We start from the raw sequence: 19,575 nt of genomic DNA, 5'->3' as shown, positions 1-19,575 counted from the left end.
CCAGTAGCCACTCAAGCTGGAGGCGGGACCTGGAGGTGGTGGCATGCAGGAAGCTGGCCTGCGGTCAACCTTGGAGCCCAGGGGAGGCAAAATTCGCAGGCCTGGGATCACAGGGTGAATTGTGGGCGGAACCAAGGATGCCTCCTAAACCGCCGCAAGGGACAGGGAGGCGTGGCCTAGGGTAGTGTTGGTGTAGAGACAAGCCTCAGGCTGGCCTGAAGGGCATAAAGAGGGCAGGGACCTCGATGGGCGGGGCTTTGGTGGAGGCGGGGCTGGATGGAGCGTGTCTCTCTGCATCCGCAGCTCCTCCAACTCCCTGAAAAAACTTCCCTGTCCCAGAGAGGTCGCGCACTCGGGCTTCGCCATGCTTCTGCTGCTAGGGCTGTGCCTGGGTTTGCCTCTCTTCTCAGAGTCCCAGGAAGAGGCACGGAGCTGGGATGACACCTCGGAGCAAGTAAGTAGGAGAAAGAACTGTGGGAGCCGGTGAATCTGTCCCTTCCCTCCATCTCCCTGGGCCGTATGGCTTCTGGACAGGCTGGAATTGATCCGTAGGATGCAAGGAAGTCGGGGAGGGGGATCGCCTTCCTCCGGGTCTGCACCGTTCCTTTTCCCAGTCTTCAGCACGGGGGGCTTTCCCATCTATTGGTCACTTGTGCAACTTCTGAGTGGTTCTCAGTGCCTGCCCCGTGTCAGATTCCTGCAGAGCTGTGCATGGAACCCCAAAGTTCTGCAGAATCAAATGTGCTTCCTGGCTCCCACTGTCTACCAGATTCTCATTTGTCTTAACAAATTTCTGAGACGGCTCCTGCCCAGCAGTTCATTGCAAGTTTCCGACTTGGACATGTGAGGTGGTTAACTGTTAGCTCTCACCCGGAGAGAAAAGAGCTGATTAAAAGTCCTAAACTGGAAACCTCAACACTCTCCATCCAAACACAGGAAAACTCAATTTCCCCTCCGGTTCTTATCCATTGTGAATAGTTTACTGGAGGTCCCATGATTAAGTCAGTGTCAAGAACTAAAACAGCTCAGGTACTTGGTGCACACATCAGCGTTAAAGGTTCAGTCCAGTGTCTGACTACTGGAAAAGGTCCGTGCAAACTGTCAAACAGATTTGCACTAACATCCCTGTGAGGCTCCTGTAGGAGAATCGAGCTTTTGTGGTGGTGTAGGAGAAAAGTAGGCTTTGGGTCCAGAGAAAGGCTGATTCCCTCCTCTGCCTGCTCTGCCACTTACAGCTGTGTCCTGGGCCCACTCCATATTTGAATGCAATGCATTTTCTCTGCTAGGCATGCTGTTCTATGGAGCTAGGGCTAGCCTAGAGCTTGCTATTGACCCAGGCTGGCTTTGAACTCTCAGTCTTCCAGCCTGAATCTTACAAATGCTGGGGTTACAGGTGTGCAGCATGTGTGACTCAAAAATTCCCTTTGAGCATATAGTAAGGATTTAGCTAGCTCGTGAAAGGACCTGGTATCCAGTAGGTACTCAATAAATGAGAGATATTTTAGTGGTGAGGACTTGGCCACCTAGACCTGAATTCTAAACTGCCAGCAGGGTTGGCACTTGACATAGCTTCTATTGTAGGCTTGTACAGCCGAATTGCTGAGGCAAGGAATTCAGGGTAAAGTTCTTCTTGAAGCTTTGCAAGGGTTACTGTAAGGGGAAGGGAATGTGGGGAGAACTGAGACAAAGAATCTTTCTGGGGACTAAAGATGGATTCAAGCCATGTTGGCTCCACAACTACAAGTGAGCCTAACACCTTCCAAAGTTACCTCCTTAGAAAAAGCATGGGATTTGACTCATTTTGGTGATTTCCTGTTGTCTTTAATCCATGGCAACATTCATCTTGAAAATGATTAAATCAGACAACACACATACACACCACACACACACCCAAAACCTTGAGGTACAAACTGCTATGGAATTTGCATTTCTACTCTCTATTTGTACTGGATTTTAAATTTAGTTTATGGAGTGTGTGTGTGTATGTGTGTAAGTGAGAGGCGGGAGAGGGCAGGGCACTGGGAGTCTGCGACCCCATAGTAGATTGCTTGTCTGGGGTGAATGAGGTCTCCAGGTTCAATCCCAAGAACTGATAAGAAAAAGACTGAAGAGCTGATGTACTTAGCATAGAATCCGAGGAAGTAGTCACTGTTCTAATCTCAAAAATTATAACCTCTGAAGCTATGTGTAAACTTAGTAAACTTGTAAAATGTAATAAGGGATCTGGGGAGACAGTTGGGCCAGTACAAAGCTTATTTATAAGCATGAGGACCTGAGTTCAATCCCCAGGCCCCCACACAACAAACAAACAAAAGGAGGCAGGGCATGGTGGCCAACTAGTGATCCTAGTGTCAGGAAGGTGGAGACAGGTGGATCCTGGGATGTGTAGCCTGTCTGACTTGCTTGACAAGTTCCAGGCCAGTGATCTTATCTCAAAAACAGATGGACAAAGCTTGAGGAATGACAGTCTTTCCCACGAGTACAATGAATTACACACACACACACACACACACACACACACACACACACGAGCTCTCATACATACACACATGCACAAGTGTATGTAAATTTAATGTAAATTATAACTGGACATGCTTATCGACTTTCATGGCAGTTCTGATCATTTACGTGTAACTGGGAAAAATACTACTTGCATATCAGATTCAATTTCCTTCTTCCATCTCACCCTCCATTGCATCTATAAATTATATGACCCTTAGTAGAGCAACTATTAAAATTGGTGGTTTCCAACTGTCTCTGTGGACTTGGGAAATTAATTGAATATTAATTGAATATGGGCTTCTTTTCTCATCTGCGTTGATCTATGGGAAGGCATGGAGCCGGTGATAGGAGGACCATAGGTTGAATAATGTTACCTTAAAAGAAGCCTCCAGAGGCCAGGGATATGGCTTAGAGGGTACAAGTGCTTGCCACTAAGCCCAGTGACCTGAGTTCCGTCCCCAGGACCCACATGGTAGAAGGAGAGAACTGACTCTCACAATTTGTCCTCTAGCCTCTACAGGTGTGTTGTGGCATCCCTCCCAATGCAAAAGAGCAATATGCCAGGGAATTAGTATTGGAAAGGAAGTTACATGAAATAAATCATCTTCTATCTCCTGATTTATCCACTTTATGTCTTTGAGTTATATGATTTTTGAAAGTAAGGATAAAGTTTTCAAAGGCAGTTTTAAATAAAAAAAATAATTATCAGTTACTGAATGTTCAAAAGGTCTCCAAATATTCTATTTAAAGCAAAAAAAAAAAAAAAAAAGCAATGAAGTGTTATGGTTAAAAATATTCCAAGTGGAACTAGGCTATGTGGGGTTCAAATCTGGATCCTGCTACCTCCTGACTGTGTGCTCTTGGGCAAGCAACTTAACCTCTCTGATTTTCACTGACACAATAGCTCCTAGCTCACAGAGAGAGATGGATCTGCATTTGGGGAGAGAACGTAATTCTGAAGTACTCCTTTAAAAGAAAGAATTTGAAATGTATCTACAAATGAGATATGCGTGTGTGTGTGTGTGTGTGTGTGTGTGTGTGTGTGTGTTAGTTAAACCCAAAACTGATCTACAAAGGACGGTCATCCAGGAAAGGCCATCCAACGGGGGCTTTTCCCTTAAGCTTATACATGCTGAGCTCAAAACTCAGCATTGTTGAGACCTGAAGCTAGGGCTCCCAGGGAGCCTTCCACATTGCAAGCCACTTCCAGACTGATATTTTGGTCTAATGCTCACGGCACAACGTCTGCTCAGCACACACTGGTCCTGAATGTCCATCCTGGTGTTCCATTTTCGAACTTCCCAAATGTTAAACTCTTCATCCGGTTGCATCCGATCTCTGGTCTTCTCATTGGAATCGAGACAAATATTTCTTTAGCTCTCTAATAAGAAAAGCCAGGGAAAGCTCTGCGGGCCTCTCTGTTATGCCTCTTGATGTACAGGGATGGGATTGCTGAGGTGGGGCTGTAGAACTGAATGGGGAGAGAAACACGGGAGTCAGTCCAGCAGTGTGCTCACTCCCCAACCAGCCATATCTCATGTCTTGAGGGCAGAAAGGAAGGGCGGGGCCAGCCTGAGGCTGGGCGATGAACTGTGTGTGACTTTGTACTCCGGGAGTAGTGTTTCTCAAAATTCTGGCTGCTCATCCATAAACAAACTCTTGTTTAATGTATGGTCCGAAGTCAATCAACAACACCAGCAACACTTCTGCATCCAAGGCTGGTTTAAAAGAGGCACAGAATCCTCTGAGAGTTCTAAGGTGTGGAGAAGCAAAGATGGGTGTGTCCTGAGCCACTCATTTTTTTTCTTTCTCTCTTTTTGCTGTCTATTGTCTCTTCTATGTATGCATATGTGTGTGCAAGTAAGTGTGTGTAGCTGCACATGTAGCTGCATGAACATGTGTATGGAGGCCTAAGGGCAACCTTGGATATTGTTCTTCAGGTGCTGTGTCTACTTTTTAAAAAGACTTAATTCGTTTTACTCTGTCTTTTTCTGTGTCTCTGTCTGACTCTCTCTCTCTCTCTCTCTCTCTCTCTCTCTCTCTCTCTCTTTCTCTCTCTCTCTCTCCTAACATTTTCGCTTTCTCCATTCCAACCCTTCCAGACTCAGACTCACAGCACTCAACCTGGGACAATCCCAACCTCACATGGCTTCTCAATCCAGCCTCAGTTTCGTTTGAGAGTCTCCCGCAGCTTTCTAAGGCAGTGGTTGCTCTGTTGCTGGGCCTTGCTGTCAGTGCTCTGAAGGCCCTCAGAAGAGCGGGGTTGGCTGGTGTTTCATTTTGTCATCCTTGTCCCACTAGGGAGGGTGACTTTGGTATGCTCAAGATGCCTGCTGAGGTTGGCATTAAAGCCTCCCTCCTGTGTGTTGTGGGACCTAGATTCAGGGATCCCTGGATAGAGCTTAAAAGAGAACAAGGACCCACTTTTACATTCTGTACCAGCCAGTTTTGGTTACTCAAGCATCCAGAGCTGGAAACAGTGAAGATGTTCCAGGCCTCTCATCTCTCCTTCTCTCCTTTCTTCTCCCCTCCCATCCCCTCTTCTCCCCTTCCCTCTCTTCCTCTCCCTTCCTCTCCCCTTCCCTCCCTTCTTTTCCTCTTCCTTCCCCTCTTCTCCTCTCCACTCTTCTCCCCTCCCCTCTTCTTCCTTCCTCTCCCCTTCCACCTTCTTTTCCCCTCCTTTCCTCTCCCCCCTCCTCTCCCTTCCCCTGCCCTTCCCTTCTCTCCTCTCCTGTCTCACATTCTTTCCCAAAGATGAACTAGGCTAGTCAGTTCTGTAATGCCTTAACAGATACCAGATAACAAACCTGTGAAGACAGGGATATAATTTTGTTCACAGTTTCAGGGTTTCTGATCCATTGATAAGCTGGCCCTATTGCTTTCAAATCTGTGTGACACAATTCAGAGACACATGGTAGAACAACTCCATTTATGTCTTGGTTGGGAATTTAAAAAAAACTTAGATGCTTGTTTCCCATACCCTCTTTCCAACATCCCTCCCTCATGTCCCAAAGGCTTCCCATTGGGCCCTACCTGCTAAAGTTCCACCACATCCCAATAGCAAAACACTGGAGACCATGCCTCTAACATGGAGGGAGGTCTTTGACAGATACCCAGAATTCACATTAGAGCTGAGACTCATGAATCCCATTTGTCTATTCCTCTCTGAGGCGTGATTGAACACTGAGATAGACCCTGGGAGAGACAGAGAGTAGCACCCATGATTTTAAAAGATTCTGTTTCAAACATATATTTCTACTAATATATGATGGAGTAGAGGCAGTGATCCTAAGCTCCAGCTCTTTGTAACTTTGCGGGAGCATATTTTAAGGAGAGCTAGTTCCGGGTGGTGACTTATTGCTGGGTCCACAGGAATCAAAGGAGCAGAGGCACCATGCAACTGATGATTTCTGAGCATGCTTCTCTAGAGAACCTAGTTCTTTTTAAAAGTTCTTCCTTTATATCCCACCCTACACAGCTAGTTCCCCAAAGCCTCCCACTATTCAAGGATGTGGTGAATTTGATGTTGTTGTTTTTTCTTTTGTTTGTTTGTTTGTTTTGCATCTTATACATGTACCTGCACTGGATCTGTTATTATATGTTCATGGATTCCTTCCTTCTTTCCTCCCTTTCTCTTTCTCTCCCTCCCATTTCACTTGTTTCTTATACAATGTGGCTCTGGATGGCAAAGTAAGTTTTAAAAAAAGTAACGTTTGTTTGTTTGTTTGTTTGTTTGTGCATGTTTGTGGTTGTGCCTGTGTCACAGTATGTGTGTGGAGGTCAGAGGCTAGCTTGTGTGAGTCTGCTCTCTCTCTCCACTATGTCAGTACCAGGGATAGAACTCAGGTCTTCTGACTTAATGGCAGGTAACTTTACTCAAGGGGCCAACTCACTGGCCTACACATCTTTACACATTACACATCTTAATAAATATTGTAGCCTGGGCATTGTGTGTTCTGATGTTGAGGTGAAACACTCTGCTTGTGAGACGAAGTCCCCTTGAGTCATCTCTTAGGCCTATGGTTTGCAGTTACAAAGAGGTCCATGGAGGCTCCTCAGCTATTTATGGTCTGTGCCTTAGATCTGAAAGCCTATTACTTTTCTGACCATAATCCTCACCCCACCCCCCAGGATCTTTGAAGATAACAGAGGAAAAAAAATCCTCAAACAACAAATAGGATAAAAATTCCTAGCTGCAAACAATGATGGTGACATCAATGCCATTTCCACCTCCTGTCCTGGCTGGCACTGGTCATCTGCCTGCACCAGTAAAATTCAGTCCTGGGTCAGTTTGAGTCTAAACTTGGACTGAAGTGTTGCCACGGCGATCCCCTGAGAAGCTAGATAATCATCTCTAAAGTGAAAAAGCAGCTTCTCTGGTTTTCCTTCAAGTTTGCTTGTTTTGTTGAAAACCCTATTTTGCAAAGGAGGAGACATCAAAGAACATACTTTAGATCAAGCAGCAGACTTAAGGCAGAGAGAGAAAGAGAGAGAGAGAGAGAGAGAGAGAGAGAGAGAGAGAGAGAGAGAGAGAAGCTGGGCTGTCTTCTGGCAACAATTGTCTTAAGTGTTCCCCAGTCTATTCTACAATTTTAGGAAGTGAAAGACACAAGGTGAACTGAGAACTGATAAAGCCCTTCCCCTGGGTCCTTGTACTGGTCTGATCTTCTTTTCATCTCCCTCTACTTTAGAAAACAAACAGATTTCTCCTAAGGGAGATCTTGTTCCCACATGGGGATGGCTGCTGCTAACACAAGCCCCCCAAGTTTCTCGCTTCATGTTCTGTTGAACAGGAGGCTGTGCAGTGGTCACATAGTTAAGGAGAAGAGAAAGGATGGAGATATCTCCATTATACTTTGGATTAATTTAAGAAAAAATTTTATTCGTTTGTGTGTGTGTGTGCGCGCACTTGTGTGCATGCACATGTGGAGGACAACTTGTGGGAGTTGGTCCTCTGTGACCAGTGTGTGGGTACCAGTGGATAAACTCAGGTCATCGGGCTCTGCAGCAAGTGCCTGTACCCACTGAGTAATCTTGCCAGGCCTCCTTTTAGGTTTTGAAATGGAAATATAATTATTGCTGTTTCTAATATGGAAGTAGCATTTTCTAATTTGCCAAAAACCAAAGAAAAATGTAAATGCAAAGAATTCAACCATCCCAAAGCAGTACCCATTAACACCGGAGAATACATTCTACACATGAAACTACTAATCCTGTTAAAGGTTGTTTTCTGGGTTGATACTTTGAAGTGTTTAATAAGTACAGCACTCAGAACAAAGCAGATCATGACTGATAACAAAGAATCCCATATACGAATGTCTTAAGGAACACACAACCAGTCTATCATGGCCTGGCAGTGGAACAGGTACACACACGTGGTCACAAGTTCTTGGGACCACCTCTGCCCCCAATGTGACCTATTACTCAGATTATGTGTAATTTACACTTGATCCAGAAATGGTAAATGTTGCTTACATCCAAATGGTTTGGCCAGAGGTTGTCCGGTGGCCCTATCTGTTCACAGCAAATGATCTTTCAGGCAGAGAGCAGCCAGAAATATATGTAATGACCAGTGTTGAAGCCAAGTGATGTATCTGTTGCTCAAGAAATACAGATCTTCAGCCAGGCAGTGGTGGCCCACGCCTTTAATCCCAGCACTTGGGAGGCAGAGGCAGGCGGATTTCTGAGCTCGAGGCCAGCCTGACCTACAGAGTGAGTTCCAGGACAGCCAGGACTACACAGAGAAACCTGTTGAACAAAAAAAAAAAAAAAAAAAAAAAAAAAAAAAAAAAAAAAAAAAAAAAGGAAAAAAAAGAAATATAAATCTTTATTATTTTCAGTATTTGTGTATCATTGTGTGTATGTGTGTGTGTGTGTACATGTGGAGGTCAGAAGTCAACTTAGGGTGTCACTTCTCAGAAGATGTTCATCTCTCTTGGGTTTCATGACAGGGTCTCTCAATGGGACTCTTCAGGCTATGCTCGATGGCCAGTGGGCCCTGGGATCCTCTCATCTCTGTCTGATCATGGCCAGAGAGCCCCTGGGTCCTCCTGTCTGTCTCCCCATAGGCAGTCAGCCCTGAATCCCCCAGTATGGTCTTTCCTGCACCAGGATCATAAGGAAGTCACTATGCCTGGGTTCTTATGGGGGTTCTGGGTCTAAGTTCAGGTCCTTGTGCTTGTGTGGCAAACACTTTGCCAACTGAGCCATCTCTGGTCCCCGGGGTATCATTGTGTATTTAACCAAACTACTTTTAACTGATACTTTAGGCCAGTGGTTCTCAACCCTCCTAATGCTGTGACTTACTATTACAGTTCCTTGTGTTGTGGTTACCTCCAACCATAAAATTATTTCATCGTTACTTTATGACTGTAATTTTGCTACTGTTTTGAGTCGTCATGTAAATGTCTCTGTTTTCCAATGGTCTTAGGCAACCTCTGTGACAAGACTGTTCAATCCCCAAAGGGGTCACGACTCACAGGCTAAGAATAGCTTTAGGCTATTTTCAACTAATAGCAACTGTTTGAGAAGTTACACATTCTATTTTTTGTAATGATTCCCCCCCTCCTGTTTACTTTTCTGTAAATGGAGTTTTTAACTGAAGGACATACACATAGATAGGAAAACATGTATACCCACTTTAGAAAGTTTTACAGTTTCTTGAGAGTCAGATTTACTGCATGAAATATGAATTTCACTCATAGAAAATAAAGCCATATCTCTACATCCCCAGGAAAGATTGCCTGTGTATGAAAATTAAAATTTCATTCAAGTTATGAATCATTCATACCAGCTAGAGGGAAGCAGTAACTGTCTGTCAGTTGGCAAACAAAATGTTAAATGTTGTATACCTACACTTTGGAATATTATTCAACAATAAACAGAAATAAAGAAGTGTCTGCTACCATGTAGATGAGCCTTGTGACCATTATGCAAAATAAAAAACACGATATGAAAAAAATATACATAGTACATGATTTCATTTATATAAACTGATCAGAATGGACAAGACTCTAAAATAGTTTAATGGTTTCCGAAGGCTGGGTGTGAGGGATTAAGAGGTGGTCACCAGAGGGTGCAAGACTCAAGTGTGTGCACGTGCATGCGTGCACGACTGTTTGTGTGTGCACATTTACTTGTGTGTGCACCCACGCACTCACACATGCATGTGTGATTTTGTGTGTGCGAATAGGCACTGGCCAACCAACAAACTCCAGGAATCCTCCTGTGTCCCCCACCGTGCTCTCCAGCGTCCCAGCGTGGTCCCCAGGGTCCCAGCATGCTTCCCAGAGTCCCAGCGTGCTCAGAAGCAGATTTAGGACTATAATATGTGCATGCAGCCGCACCTGGCTTTTTATGTAGGTGGATACTTGGAATTAACCTCAAGTCCTGATGCTTGTGCCGCCCAATATCTTTACCCACTAACTCATTTCCTCAGGCTCCAAGGTTTCTTTTTAGAACGTTAGTAAAGACTGCCTTAACTGTGGCTGGTTGTCCACTCCTTCATTAACGTGTGCATGAAGTGAGTCAATTTTATGGTATAAAATTACACTCAAAAGCTACTTTAAAATGTGTAAAGTCAGAGGCTGGAGCAGAGGCTTGGAGGTTACACGGGCTCTCTGCTCCCGCAGAGGAGCTGAGTTTTATTCTTCAGCTCCAGGGGAACCTGAAGCTTCTGCCCCATGTACAACGCCACACACACAGAGACACTTTTTAAAGACAAAATATGCCGGGAGGAGGTGGTGCACGCCTTTAATCCCAGCACTTGGGAGGCAGAGGCAGGCGGATTTCTGAGTTCAAGGCCAGCCTGGTCTACAGAGTGAGTTCCAGGACAGCCAGGGCTATACAGAGAAATCCTGTCTCGAAAAACAAAACAAAACAAAACAAGACAAAATAGATTCCAGGTATCTATTCTATGCTCTCCAATTGCCAGAAAGAAAAACTTGTTACTCATGGCAGTAATAATTATGTTTTTGTTATTTAGGCAGAAATTTGCTGTGTGTGATGCTCAAAGGCCAGCCACAATTTTTAAATCAGCCCAGAAGAAATGGCTTATTATTACAGTGATTTTAAATTTTAAAATTTATTTATTTTTATGTGTATGGGTACTTTGCCTATCTATGTATGTATACTATTTGCATACCTGGTGCCTATGGAGGCCAGGTAGGGCATTATATCTCCAAGAACTGTAGTTACAGACTGTTGTGAGCATCATGTGGCTGCTGGGAATTGAACCTGGGTCCTCCAAGGAGCTCTTTACTGTGGAGACATCTCTCCAGCCACTGTGGGTTTTGTTTTGTTTTTTTTAGAAAAATTTTTATTAGTTTTCTGTACCCATCTCTTGCCTATGAGAAAATAGATGAAATTGTCCAGAAAAAAATGTCTTTAAGACAATTCAGGGTAACTTCAGTGCTGTATGTGGGTTTCCCAGGATTTCTCATCGAATAGGAACTCTCCAGAAGAAGGCCACATGCCTGTATTACAATGATGTAATGGACACATTTGTCAAGGTCTGCTCTGTTGCTATGTATGTATCATAATGCTAAATACAGGCCCTGGTTACCTCCAGGGATGAGGGTACTCACATAGACCCAAGTGATGCTATGTAACCTTTCACTCCCCCTCCCAAGTTATTCCTGATTGGTAAATAAAGATGACTAGAGTATAGCTGGGCAGAGGAGAGATGGGAGGGGTTTTCAGTTCCCGGGTGAGGGGTCAGAGGAGAAACAAGGGGAGAAGAGAGAAGATGGAGAGAAGACACCATAGGATAGGTGAGTCATGAAAACATGGTCATGAAGAATGGCCAATTGGAGTTAAGAGTGTCCCAGATGGAACATGGCAAGTTATGGCTCAGGGTTATTGATGGGAAAGCAGATTTTAATAGCTCAGAGAGTAGATATCTGCCCAGCTCAGCTCTAGTGCATTAACGGCTTTTTATAAATATAAAAGTTGTGTATCTTTTATCTGGGAACGAATGATTAGGGTGGGGTAGAAACCCCCGACTGAGATTAAATATTTAATACAGAACATGATAGCAAGGAATTTAATGTCAAGCCAAAGATGGAGTGAAGCAAAATGTAAGCATTCCAAGGATTTCTTTGGTCTTGTCACTTCATCTACGCCTCTGTTGCAGATGTAGGCACACCCAGATGATGAGGTCGTTAGACCTCAAGGGTTCTGAGTCAAGTGGATTTAGAATGATGGATTCTAATCCTAGCCCAGCAAAACAGTCTTTGATGAGAAAAAAAAAAAAATCAGAACAGCTTTGCAAACTAGATACCCTTAGTGTGGGTTTGAGTGGGTTTCACACCTTCCTGAGACTCATCTATGAAACCTCACAGTCCTGTCTCATACCTCTTCTTTCTTTTCAGGTCATGCTCAGGGTCCCCAGGCAACTCAGGCTGTTGCAAAGGCTGGTATGTATATCCTTGGACACTGTGTTCAAATGCTCTACTCTTCTGTTTCCTTTGAAATACCTTCCTGGTTTATATGCAGGTTCCCCAAAACCCCTGTTGCTCCTTAGAGAAGAATTCTACATGAATTGGTATAGCTGATTCCTTTAGAAGTTTTCTCAATGGGAGATTCTTTTTTCTTTCTTAAAAGAGGGGCTAGTGGGTAAGAGTGCTTGCTACACAAGTGTGGGGTTCTGGGTGAGGATCCCCAGCACTCATGTAAAAAAGCGTAATGTGGCTGCATGCAGGCCTGTTCCCCAGATGCTGTGCAGGGCGGGAGGATCACTAGAGCTTGCTGGCTATCCGTCTACCTCAAGTTCCGTGAGACACACTGCCTCAGGGGGAATGGCAGGATAGGACTCCTGAAGGCCTCCTCTGGCCTTGGTCTGCGTGCTCATGAGTACACAGCTCCCAGCCCCAGAAAGATGCTGTGTAGAGCTTCAAAAAGAATAAAAAATCTAAATTCATCTTACGCATTTGTTTATTCTCTATAACATCATTACTCAGGAAATAAAGGCTTTGTTTCGAAGTGAACAGCGTTTGCAGATTGAAGCATTGTGTGATGGGAGTCGGGTGGTCTTCCTGTGCATGATGGAGTCTGTGAACACATTCCCTGATGGGGAACAAATTCTGACAGTTAAAAATAGGTTGTTGGCCATCTGGTATAGCTAATCTCTGAGATGCTTCTTTTGGGTTCCTGCCCTTCTTCCTACTGTTAGTTTAAATCCTAGTAATTGGGAACTTATTGGGGATGCTCACGCAGTTGGTGACATCTGTCTTCTGAATTGGAAGATTCCCTAAGAAACATGACATTAGTTAACTGATTTTGGTTTGGTTTCATTGCTGTGTAAGTCTTTTGGGTCCCTGTGTTTATCATTTCTTCTGTAGCCTCTGAATTTCATTATTGATCAAAAAGACTTTTTTTTTTTTTTTTTTTTTTTGAAGGGGTCTCCTGTATCTCAGGCTGGCCTCAAACTTTCTATGCAGCCAAAACTGTTGGTTGGTTCCTGATCCTCCTGATCCTTCTGCTTCTATTTCCCAAATGCAGGGAGGATTGCTGGCCTGTGTGTGCTGCGCTACCGTGTCCAGTGGTTACAAAGATGTTCCTGCTCCTATCACCTGCACTGTTTATATGATCCCTCACATTTTCTTAGAAATCTCTTCAAATTTCCAAGTCTTCTTCTTACACGCATTACACATGTTTTAACATAAGCTCTATCCATGAAGGGTCTTTCCATGAGTCATGCATATGCCCTGTGCTCTACAATTCCGGATCTCGAGGATAAAACTTTAAACATAGCTTATGTTTATTCGTGCGAGATTGCATGCTCCCTCTTCTGACTGTGCTGGAGTCTCCCTCACCAACAGTAATTCTCAGCATGTTCCAAATTATAAGTAATGAATAGAAATTAGACAGCTCAGAATGTTCCAGGCTTTAATTAATGGTCAGAAACTGAGCATCGTCTACTAGGATTCTCTCATTGTTGTCCAGACCACAGAGAGGTGCTTGGTTATGTCTAGAACTAGTTAGATTCCTTTTTTTTAAAGAAGTCCTTGGTCACACATACACACGAGCACATACACATACGAACACATGCACACATGCATACTCATGCATACATACACAGTTATTGCAATTTGAATATCAGGGATATCTTTGTATCTGAGCTTCCACCATACTTAAGATACACTGGCTAGCTTTGTCAACACAATTTTTTTCATGTCATTTACCCCGCCCCCCTGACAGCAGGGACTCTTCTTGGTAGTCCTTTGGGAGAAGGCATTCTGAAGTTTGTGCCAAGAATTATTTGATTGCAATGCAGTATGATATACAAACACTGAAATGATTGACAAGGAGGAATAAATACACTAACTGTGTTGCTGGTAACAGAAGCTGTGCCCTACATACAAAACCATACGCAGAAGCACCAGGTGGGAAGCAGTGGGTGGGATAGGAGTCAGCACAGCCTGGAGCATCTATTAGAATTTTCATGGGAAGGAATGTGTGAGTGGGTGGATGTGCCCCATAAGCTCTGGTTTGGACACTTGGCGTTGTTTTGGCAGGCTCCTGGCTGTAACAGCTGTGTCTCATTGCCCAGGACACACTTCTGGGGGCAGCTGGGGGCAGAGAGAGTATTAGTTTTCTGTGGGAGACTTCGATGGAGGAAGTGGTCAGCAGTGTGGGTCCTAGATAATTTGGTTAGCATATTGAAGGCGTAGTAGCACAGCAGTCACCGCTGTCACTACAGCAAGGGAAGGAGTCTTTCCAGGGAACCATTCTTAGATGCTAGGACGTCAGGTTTTGTCATCTGCAGGGAAATGGATACAAGTGGAAGCAGCAAATTAAGGGAGCTAAGCCAGTCTCATAAAGACAACTATGGCATGTTTTCTCTCACTAGTGGGTTCTAGACCTTATAGATACATATAGATATCGTCTATGCATAGATGACATGAAAGCAGAAGCTAATTGTCTAAAAGGATAAAGGGGATTCATGGGAGGTAGATAAAGGAAGCATAGTGGGGCCAAGAGGGGAGTGTGTACATAGTACGTTTTTATATGAAAATGGCCTCATATAACACTATATGAATTACAGTCAGGACAGCTGGTGATGTGGTGCTGACCATCGGTCTCTTGTGGATGCAGCTTACATCTGTGTCTGTCTCCTCGGCACAGAGTGCCACTTTCAGATTACTGAACCAGTGCTTCTCCCTGGGCAGAGATAATTACACAAATGTCCCTGCTAATCTCTAAATGTCAGTAGGCACTGCTGTGTAGATTGTATGAATGTGAACAGGTGAATTGGGGTTGGTGTCATGCTCCATCTGCACATGGTGGGGAGGGAATGATTTCCCCCAGGTGTTGAATACAGCATCCACGGAGACTCCATCAGTGAGAACACACACTACATATCTTTTGTAAAGAAGAGGAGGCCTTAAGGTTGAGTAAAGGTCACTAGACCTAGAATCCAGACACCTGCTCCATTCCAATCTTCTCTGTAAAACAAAGGAGAGTGAGGTTAACTGGTTCTTGAGCTGCCCCAACGTATTTCTCCTAATGACTGTAAATAATGGTTCGGCCAGAGGGACTCAGAGAAGGCACAATAGTTTGGAGTACTGTCTGCTTTTCCAGAGAACCTGCGTTCGGTTCCCAGCATGCACATGGCTGCTCACAGGGTTCTATAAATCCAGTTCCAAGAGGTTCCAGTGTCCTCTTCTGGGCTCTGTGGGCACTAGACATGCATATGATTCACATACATAAATGTAGGCAAACACGCATCTAAAATAAAAATAACTAAATAAATCTTATTTATTTATTTATTCATTTATTTATTATTAAGGAATGGTTAGTCTAGAACCAAGCACCAAAGGGTTAATAATCTTCTAGGAAGAGGAGCCTGAACTGAGCTCTGGCAGCTGATGTCCCTAACATTCCACAGTGACATTTCCAGATGGCAACGTGGGTAATTCAGGACATCCTCTGGGTGGCTTGAAGCTAAGTGACTCCCATGAGTCATACCCGAACCTCTGGTCCCTCAGGCAGCTAATTAAGGCACACCCTGCCTCAAACCACTTTTCCATCTGGGTTGGCTCTGGAGGAAAAAAAAATAATGAAGAAATTATATTATGTCACGAGAAGCTTTCTTTTGCTTTGTATTTTCCAGTTGACATCTCCAAACAAAATAATTATTTATATATACATGTGGAGACCATGTTGAAAATTTAAGAACTCTGTTGGGAAAGTTTGAAGCAACCCTTTTATAGTCTCCCTTTGATGACAAATTTCCGCACACTTCTGCCATGCAGAACTCTGTGTTTGCTTTCTGGTGTCACACTCATTCGCCCACACGTCACCTCCTTAGCCAACATGCTTCTCACTGTGACTCTGTCCTAACTAATCTGATATAGTCACCACTTCTGAAATGAGTACGGTTTACTTCATTCTCTTTCTCTCTCTCTCTCTCTCTCTCTCTCTCTCTCTCTCTCTCTCTCTCATTCTTTTTTGTTTCTTCTTTTCTTCTCCTTATGTCCTTTCCCTCCCCACCCCTTCCTTTCTTTCTTCCTTCTGTCCTCCCTTCCATCCTTCTTTCCTTCCTTCCTCCCTTGCTTCCTTCCATCCTCCCTTCTGTCCTCCCTTGTTGGTGACTGAATCCAGGACTTCATGCTTGACGGAGGCTTTCTTTATCTCTGCACCATATTCTCAGTCCAGAACATCTCTTTCCTACCCTTCCACCATCTACGATTTTAGAATCTATTAAAAATGCCTTCTTTTTCACTTTACAGATTTCACTGAATTGTCTTTCTCCTGTAATTTCATTCCTGTTTTGTCTGTTTGTGGGGCCTGACTACGGAACCCAGGGCTCATGCATACGAGAGGGTCCACCATTGAGCTGAATGGCACCCATTTATCTTTCCTCTGAATTCTGGAAGGTCCGGCAGAAATGGTTTCTGTGGTATCTCCTCGTGTTACTCCGTGTGTATCTGTCTCTCTTCCTGCCTTTCCCATGTACATGTACACTTCCCTCCTGTGTCTTTGTCCGTTGCTCCATGTTCTTCCCCTTTCTTCCAAATACAATTTTAAGTGCCTTCAGATAAGTGGCCAGATGGAATATTTCTTCTCAACCCTTCATGAAATATAGTCTGTAGTAGTTCTTTAAAAAAATATTAGTTTAGAACATTTTATTCTTGATGTATATATACTTTTTGGTTGTTCAAGAGTCAGAAAATTCCTCTCAATTCCACAAATATTTTAAAGTTGTTTTCTTTTTATTTTGGTATGTATGTGTGTGTTTGTGGGTGCATGTATGTTGTTGGGGGCAGAGTGTACATGTAAATTTGTGCATATATGTGTGGAGGCCAGAGGTCAATCCCGGGCGTTGCGCCTCAGGAGTTGTCCATCTTGAGTTTTGAGATACAGAGTCTCTCACAGGCCTGGAGCTCACCGACTTAGCTAGGTAGACTGCCAGCGAGCCTGGGGAACCCTCTCTCTGCCTCCCCAGCATTGAGATTACCAGCGTTCACCCCCAGGTCAGGATTTCTTTACATGGGTTCTGGGGACCGGAGTCCTGACCTCCCGATTTCATGGCAAGTACTTTAGTGGCTGAGTCATTTTTTCAGCCCCAAGTTGGTTCCATACTGAGATCAAGGGAAGAAAAAGGAGAAGAAAGGGAGGGAGAGAAGAAAGAAGACAGAGAGGGACAGAGAAGTCACCATCGTGGTGGTGTCTGGTCACTATACGTTTACATATTTATGGCACAGTAGGAACGGGGTTAAGCTGGAGCTGCCAACAGTTGCACATGCGCACTTGGTTCTGTGGGATTGAGACCTGATTGCTTCTGCCGGAGGCAAAGGTGTGGAGTAATTGCAGGAACTCCTGAGAAAACAGTAACTGGGCCGAAGCTGCAAAACTAAAATAGATCCCAACACTCTTCCAACCCGTCTCCTTGGACCCATAAACCGTGGCTCATGGTCTTGATGTAATACTGTGGAAACTCAGCTCTACCCACAATCTTTATTTTAGGTTTAAACGACTAGAATAAACCTACTATTTCACTGGGCATCAGATTTTTCACGTTTACTATCTTTTACTTATTTATTTGGTACACGTGGAGCCCCATGTGTGCCACAGCACACAGACAGAGGTCAGAGGTTAACCATGCTGGAATCAGTGCTCCTTTAACAACATCTGAGTGACAGGAATTGAATTTGGGCCACCAGGCTTGGCAGCAAGAGTCTTTACCGAGTAAGCCGTCTCTCTAGTCTTGATATCTCATGTTTCCTTTATTTACTTTTAAGTGCGTGTGCGTGTGCATGTGCGTGTGCGTGTGTGTGTGTGTGTGTGCCACACATGTCTGGGTGCTCTTGGAGCCTGAAGAGGATATGTCGGATCCCTTGGAACTGGAGTGACAGGTGGTTTGTAAGCTGCCCAGTAAATGAGTTCTGGGAACCAAACTCGGGTTTTTGGAAGAGCAGCAAGTGTTCTTAACTGCTATGCTATCTCTCAATACCCAATTTTATTTTATTGCGTTTGTTAAAGCAATTTTAGTTCATTGCATATATTTTTTTAGCAATTTAAAATATTTTCTTTGAGAGTTTCATACAGTATATTTTAGATCATTCTCATCTTCTCTCCCCCAGCTCCTCCCAGATCCATCCAAGTCAGTTTGTGGCATCTTCTTCCTCTTCCTCTTCCTTCTTCCTTTTCTTCCCCTTCTCTTCTTCCTCTTCCTTCTAAATACATCAAGTCAAGTTTTTGTTACCATATCGTCTTGGACATGTGGCCTTCCACTGTGGTTGATCGACCAGGATATACCCTTAAAGAAAATGACTCTGCTAGAAGCCATTAGTTGTCAATAGCTCCTGAACATTTAAAACTCAATAAAGTGATTTCTTATCTCAAAGTCAAGAATCAGCCAACACAGTATTACATCAACACAGTATTATTACATGCACCAAAGGAACAAACTGTTTAATTATTTTAAAATATACTGTGCCAGAAATATCTAACAAAAGAATATACATTTTATTTAGAGGGTTATAAACTTCTGATTAAGTTTTATATTTAATAAGCCTATGTCCAAGGGCAAGTACCAAATTTAAGCAAAAGACTTATATGAAAAATTGGTAGAAAACTTTTTTGATAATATGTAACTATAACAACAGTATGGAAATAGGTTCTGTCCAATGTCTTCAGAGTTTACAACTTATTGGAGGACCAGTAACGGTCACAACTACCTTCTGAGTCAGAAGCAAAGACCAAGTTATATTTATTATATTTATTTGGGGGTTCTATAATAAATATAATTTTATTATATTGTGGGAGTTTCCTTGGCTGCCTAGCAAATGTCAGTGTAACATCACCTGTAAATGTGTCTGTGTTCAATAAATATATTCATGTACTGGAGTGGGTGGTCTACCTACCACAGATTACCCATCCCTATAGATGAACCATGGGGCAGAGGGATCTGTGGTGAGTTTGAAAACACAATGGAATTAAACAAAAGGATTGATGGATGGAACTGAGCTGGCTAGTTGGAATGCAGTGTACTCATAAAAGTGTAACTCAATTATCAAAGCCAGAGGTAGATCTTTTTGTTCAGTAGCATTTTCCAAACATGGTGGCTCTTTGACTCCCCATTTCTCCTACTGAGATGCTAATATGCTCTTTGCCATGGAAATTAAGGATGTTTTTGTGATTGTTTTTGACAACAGGATAAAATAGTAAGAAAAGTACTATGTATTTTGTTTGTTTGTTTCCAGGATTTATCTCAAGACTGTATTTTTACCACTGAGCCATAGCCCAAATTTCTTTATACTTTTTAAGATAAGATCTCATAAATTGTCCCAGATGGCCTTGGGCTCACAGAAGCCTGTGTAGGCCTGGACATAGCAATTCCCTTGCCTCATCATTGCAAGTAACAGACCCAGCTAGCTATGAGATCTTGGAAGTTAGAGCACATAGCTGGGTATAGCGTCAGTTTCACTGCTGGATAAACCGTCACATGGTTAGTGAAGTCTCCCATTACTACAGATGCTGCTAAGGCTGTGAATTAACATAAGTTGGGTTGCTGTTGGGTCAACATAAAACAGGAAGATATCAGCCAGTTCTGAATTACTTCTTGCT

The 19,575-nt window shown here is 43.6% G+C and overlaps 1 protein-coding gene across 2 annotated transcripts in view; it reads left to right on the top strand.

Moving 5' to 3' along the window:
• Window positions 1-224: 224 nt before the first annotated feature.
• Itih5 (inter-alpha-trypsin inhibitor heavy chain 5) overlaps window positions 225-19,575 on the top strand; it is a 91,445-nt gene continuing 72,094 nt past the window's right edge. For both annotated transcript variants that reach the window (XM_076939428.1, XM_034510435.2), the window contains exons 1-2: window positions 225-454; window positions 11,874-11,918. In XM_076939428.1, the coding sequence (XP_076795543.1) occupies window positions 365-454; window positions 11,874-11,918 (135 nt within the window). In that variant the 5' untranslated portion in view covers window positions 225-364. The remainder of the gene's footprint in view (window positions 455-11,873; window positions 11,919-19,575) is intronic.

This window comes from Arvicanthis niloticus, chromosome 8 (genome assembly GCF_011762505.2).
Source record: "Arvicanthis niloticus isolate mArvNil1 chromosome 8, mArvNil1.pat.X, whole genome shotgun sequence".
Lineage (NCBI taxonomy): Eukaryota > Metazoa > Chordata > Mammalia > Rodentia > Muridae > Arvicanthis > Arvicanthis niloticus.
The sequence above is the reverse complement of the archived record's forward strand: the minus strand, read 5'-3'. Positions and strand labels throughout refer to the sequence as shown.